At 48.4% G+C, this 6,000-nt stretch overlaps 1 protein-coding gene across 1 annotated transcript in view; it reads right to left on the reverse strand.

The window, feature by feature from the left end:
• Positions 1-1,678, reverse strand: part of ST6GAL2 (ST6 beta-galactoside alpha-2,6-sialyltransferase 2) — a 40,163-nt gene extending 38,485 nt beyond the window's left edge. The window contains exon 1 of the mRNA XM_075562579.1: positions 790-1,678. Within this exon, the coding sequence (XP_075418694.1) occupies positions 790-1,678 (889 nt within the window). The remainder of the gene's footprint in view (positions 1-789) is intronic.
• Positions 1,679-6,000: the final 4,322 nt, after the last annotated feature.

Raw genomic sequence — 6,000 nt, forward strand, 5'->3', positions numbered from 1 at the left:
TTTGTTTTTTAAACCTCAAAAACAATTATATTGAGTCTCATGCCCCCAAAGAGTCTGAGAGGAGATCAGGCTTGTAGAGTCAACCCACGGTGGCAGCCCGCAGGTCCCGAGACGGCTCTGGACCACCCGCCAGCCACTCTTCAAGAACACAGACAAGTACCGGGTACACTGAAAAAGAAGCCAGTGAAGCAGTTTTTCCTCTATGGTAGGAGAACATTGGCAGTTCCACAGATTCATTATGATCTAGCACTCCCGGTGCCCAGAAGGCTCTATTTGGAGTTTTTAAACCACCACCAGACTGGAGGCTAGTGGCAGCCATTACAAGTTTGGCTGCTAACTGCAAGGTCCACTGTTGGAAACTCCTCTCCTCATGACAAAGACGGGGCTTTCTACTCCCTGCAAAGAGTTACAGTCTCGGAAACTCACAGGAGCGGCTGGACCCTGTCCCAGAGGGTTGCATCCATTGATGCCAGTGAGTTCGGTGGGAGACTGGAGGCTGAGGCTGGGACACACAGTATCCAGAGGACACACAGTATCCAGCGCTGAAGCCTGCACAGGGTGCCAGTGACCATTGGTGATGTCAAGCTATGATGAAACCAGAGTAGAACTGTGCTCCATTGTACTTCTGGAAGATCACCAGGCCTTTCTTCTGAGAAGTCTCAGGGTGGGCTCGAGTTTCCACCCTTTTAGCAGGCCAGCTCATCAACTTAGTGGGCACCACCCCGTCCTAGCCCGAACCAGCCCCCTCCTTGCCACCTCCCCACTAATGTCCAAAGGACCAGGACCCACCTATTTCTTCGCCCAAGGAGGAGTTCAGGATGGCCCCGGCGGACATGACCACGGCACAGGTCCTCAGGCCGCGGGGGTGCAGCTGGCTCAGGGGCACGGCTGGCACGTGCTTCTCCCAGCCCAGCGCCGAGAAGGGCGCCTCCTTGCCATCCAGCGTCCGCACGCGCACCCTGCGCCGCAGCTCGCACAGCAGCTGGTGCCCGCTCAGGCTGCCCTCCCGCTTGCCTCGGAAGCGCACGCCATGCTTGTTGGTACTGAGGTAGTCCCTCATCGCCTTCTGCAGGCGCGGGGTCAGCATTTTAGAGGAGACGTTGCCCTTCCAGAGCCGGTAAAGAAATGCCCTGGACATGGTGGAATACAGCCTGTCCCAGTCCTCGAACTCCGGACTCCTCTTCGGTTTCCAGCGCCTTCTCTTTATCCGCCGCCTCTGGGCGTGGTGCGCCGGCAAAGCCCCTGTGAATGGCAACACCTCCCGAGGGTGGCCGGACACCCCTGGCTGATCGGCAGCGAAAAAGTCATCGTCCAGCCCCTGGTAGAAAGCACTTTGGGATTTTCTCCCCATCTGGGATGTAAAATACTCCTCTGCACTTTCCAACGCGCCTCTCCTGGGGGTCCATCTCTGCAGGTGGCTGGGACCCACGTTCAAGGGGTCCGCCAGGTCTCCGTCCAGGCCGTCGGCAAAGGCGGCTTCGTGGATGGCTCCCATGATGGCCCTCCGCTTCCCCTGGACGGGCAGCAGCCTGCGGGTTTCCAGGAAGGAGAAGGAACTGGGCGCAGGGTCCGCAGGGTCGCTGTCGGTGAAGTAGATGAAAATCACCAAAAAGAGGAGTCCCCAAGCAAATATTCCGAAGAGCATGAGCTGTTTCCATTGTTTCAAGTTTGGTTTCATGGCAGGTCCCAGCGGAGCCCTGTGGTGAAGCAGCAGCCCAGTGAGAGGTGAGTGAATCTGCAAATATAACCAGGTGCTGCTGTTAGCAAACGCAGGCATGGTTTAGAGAGCAATACAGTTGAAGCTGACTTAACATTTTTTTTCCTCTGAAACATTTTCAATGACTTCACTTTATTAGCCAGAATAGATTCAATGGCAGTACATTTTTAAAATTAATAAATCTTTTTATTGGGGCTCATACAACTCTTATCACAATCCGTACATACATCAATTGAGCAAAGCACCCTTATACATTCCTTGCCCTCGTCATTCTCAAAATTCACCTTCCACTTGGGTTCCTGGAATCAGCTCGGTTTCCTTTTTTCCCCCCCTCCTCCTCCCTCCCCTCTTCCCCCTTCCCCCTGGTCCCTTGATAGTTTATAAATAATTATTATATCTTATCTTACCCTCCCCGGCGTCTCCCCTCGGGTCGTCTCCCCTCACCCGCCTCTCCATTGCCCATCTCCCAGAGAGGAGGTTACACATAGATCTCCAAGATCGGTTCTCCCTTTCTACCCCCCTTCCATCCTGGTGTCGCCACTCCTACCGCGGGTGTTGAGGGGTTCGTCTGTCCTAGATTCCCTGTGTTTCCAGATCCCTACTGCACCGCTGTACATCCTCTGGTCTAACCAGGTCCTCAAGGTAGAACTGGGATTTTTTTGAGTGGTGGGGACTGGAAGGGAATCTGACAGCAGCTTTTCTGGAGAGCTCAGGTTACAGTGCTGGGTCATATCCCGCCCCTGCCCCTCCCCTCCGCAGGACAACAGCATCTCAGCATCTAACCCAACAGTCTAAGAGTCGGTGCGGATGCTTCTGATTTGATCAGATCCTGTCCAGGTGATTCAGTTACATGTCTCCCTCCCCGCCTTGAGGCGGGATGTTCAGGGCCCATTTCAACAACTTCCTCCAGGATCTGGGTGTACGGAACAGCAATCGGTAGAGAAAAAAAGCAGGAGAGGTAAGTAAGCACGGTGTGCGCTCACCTTTCTACTTAGCAGACTGCCCAAGGCCCAACGTCCATCTATTTTACATCAGCAACCATCTCTGATTCTTCATGGTCTCTTCCGGGTCCAGCAGGCCGCCTGCAACACACCGGAAGCTCTTATGAAGCAATACTGAACAAACCAACACTTCAGGTGCTAAGGCTACTGGGGCACAGTTATGGCAGATCGCTTGCCACTTCAACAATGCCCCTACAGAATGCCCCTGCTTCACTTTTACCACGAACCCACGCAGAGTAAGAGAGAAGTATGTTAAAATTGTACAGAAAAGAGAGAGCCTGCTGATGCTAGGTGAGACTGCAACAGAGAAAGGGTGAAGGAAAAGAAAGGAGACGGAGATGAAAGTACAAGATACACGAGAGAGGGAACAAATCTCTGCTCGGTGCAGTATTGCAATCCGTGTTTATTGCCTCGAGGACAGCCCCGTGCTTGGCTCTCGACTGGGGGAAACATTAAGACGAAAGGCCCCTGGCCGTCAGGGACATAAAGCAAAGTGCCAGCAAGGGGGAAACAGAAGGTGTGTTTGTGGGATAAGAATCGAGCAGCTGGAGCTCACAACTGACCACAGATATTTGTGGAATGAATGACGTGAGCCCCTGTGCATGTGTGTTGGGGGCAGGGTGGTGTGTCAGAATCATGCACAATGAGTGTGTGGGTTTGGGTAGTGGTGTTGGGAGATGGAAGAACATCGGGGAGAAACTTAACTGGAAACTTATTTCTTTGCAACTCTGTAGGGCTTTGATGGCCAGATTGAGTGTACAGGCCAGATACTGTAGGAGAGATGGAATTACTTTGTGGTGGGTAAGGCAAAGGCTATGGAGGCAACGAGGCGGTCAGTAATAGATTAAAACAGAGCCAGCAGTCAGTTTGAGAAGAAGCATAAGCTCACAGATGGGAATCATGATACATTGCACTACATCCCACTTCTTGCCCAGAACCAAAAAATCCCCAAACAAAATGTACTGACATTGATTGTGACCCGATAGGCCAGGGGAGAACAGCCCCGGTGAGATTCCAAGACTGTCACTCTTCATGGGAGTAAACAGCCCTGTCTTTCTCCTGCAGAGCAGCTGGTCGTTTTAAATTGCCGACCTTGCAGTTAGCAGGCCAGTGCATAACCTCTACACCACTGGGACTCCATTGCAGCCTGATACAATGGCTCTGTATCTACACTGTGGAATATTACTCAGTCATAAAGAGAAATGAAGTCTTGGTACCTGCTAAAGCATTATGCTGAGTGATGTCAGTCAGATAGAAACCAATCAATAGCCTATGATCCCGTTTTATATAAAATATCTAGGATAGGAAAATACATGGAGGCCAAAGTTCATTAGTAGTTATCAGTGGTGAGGTGCAGTAGGGCAAGAGGGATTACTGATCAGAGGGCCTTGAATTTCTGTTAATGGTAATGAAAAAAAGTTCCAAATGGTTAGTGGTGATGGGAACACAATATGGTGAACATGATTTAATTATGCATGCAAAAAAATTGAGAAAGGAATTACACATACACATAAACATGGTGGGGCTTCACCCTCTATTGCCATTAGAAATGAATGGCACAAAACCTCAGCAAAGGTATGTGAGGTGTCACTCAAATGGAATGGGTAGTCCGTACTCAAAACAGATAAACTGAAAAGAACTTAAATCAAAATGATTGTTGCCTAAATTGATATAATCCCTTGGGAAGGGATATGCTGTCTTTGGTAGAAAAAATGAAACAACAATGTAAGAAAATCAAAATCAGCATTTCTTTGGTGACTCTCTAGCAGATTAAAAACCCCAACCCATAGGTGAGTTGATTTCTATCTATCTATCTATCTATCTATCTATCTATCTATCTATCTATCTACCTACCTACTATGATATATATCATGTTACATATCATTATCTTTTGGTTAATTTAACAACAGGGCTCCTCAGCAGATTAAAGTGGACACACATTCTTGGATTGCCTGCCATCAAGAGGGAGTCCTGTGCCTCTTCCACTTGAGTAAGGGAAGGCTCTGTGTGACTGCTTTGGTAAGAAAATAGAGCAAACACTACACTAGTGCCATTGTCCGGCAATATTAAAGACTAGTAGACTTCCCTTCCTGCCGGTTAGGATGTTTTCTTTGGAAAACTGCCACCAACTAATCCGTCTCTCTATCCTAAATCTACCACAGCGTGAGGAAGCTGATGTAGCCATGCTGAAAGGCCATAGGGAGAGGGGCGAGCATTGCCAAGCCAGCCCAGACTCCAGCTGTACCAGCCGTGGCACTGGACATGAACAATGAAGATGCTGACAAGGATGTCCAATCCACTTGAGCAGTCAGATGACTCCAGCCGCAGCCTCTATATGACCGCTGTGGCAAGAAAGCCCCTCGCTAAGAACTCACAGGAGCCCAGTCAATGCACAGAACATGAGAGACAATAAATTGCTGTTTTAAGACCCAGCACTTTCAGGTGGTTTGTGACACTAGACTAGGTCATTGTAACGGGTGCTAACAGAAATGCCAAATAAAGAAACTAAAATGTTCTCAGCAATTGTAGGATTCTTGGATTAGTGGTTTAGCTTCTGGGGGAGTCTATCAAAAACCAACACTGTTTAAATATGCAAAGGTCAATCAAAAAGGATTGGTACTCGGGTTCCAGTGGATACATGCAAGAGTTTATTCCAACATAATGTGTAACATGGTTGCTGATACATTCTCTCAATAATATTCTTGTCTTTGGCTTGCTAGGGTGCCTTGGAAAAAAATATTTCATGTATTCAGAAGTGGGGAGGCAATTTTGAAGTTAAATTTAATAACAGAACTTTAACAAATCACAAGTAGACATTTTCTCAAAATGTTGAGCAATTTTAATACTCTTTTTAAAAAATTTTAATATTCTTAAAGGAATGCTGCTCCACATAAACCAACCCTTTCTAGATGGATCAGCACTTTAAGGAAGGTGGGAAGACCTCAAAGATGAGCCATGAGCGGGAAGATGGTTGACCTCAATGAAAGGAGAAATGGCGGAAGGAGCCCATGGAATTGCCATCGATGAGATAACTACGGACACTGGGTAAAACTACTGAAATACTGAGATAACTACTGAGATGGTGCGGCATTTTCGAGTTTCAGCTAACATCCTGGCCTCAGTACGCTTGGCCTCAGGAATGTCAAAAGTGCTAGGCAAAAATCAGTCATGTCAAAGGGCTGACCTTTCCAGCAACCTCTGAAGGAGGATCAAAGCAAAAGAAAACATTTTTATGGAACGAATTGTAACTGGTGCTGTGTGTTGCATTTATCAATAGCACCC

Source organism: Tenrec ecaudatus, chromosome 11 (genome assembly GCF_050624435.1).
Source record: "Tenrec ecaudatus isolate mTenEca1 chromosome 11, mTenEca1.hap1, whole genome shotgun sequence".
Taxonomy (NCBI): domain Eukaryota; kingdom Metazoa; phylum Chordata; class Mammalia; order Afrosoricida; family Tenrecidae; genus Tenrec; species Tenrec ecaudatus.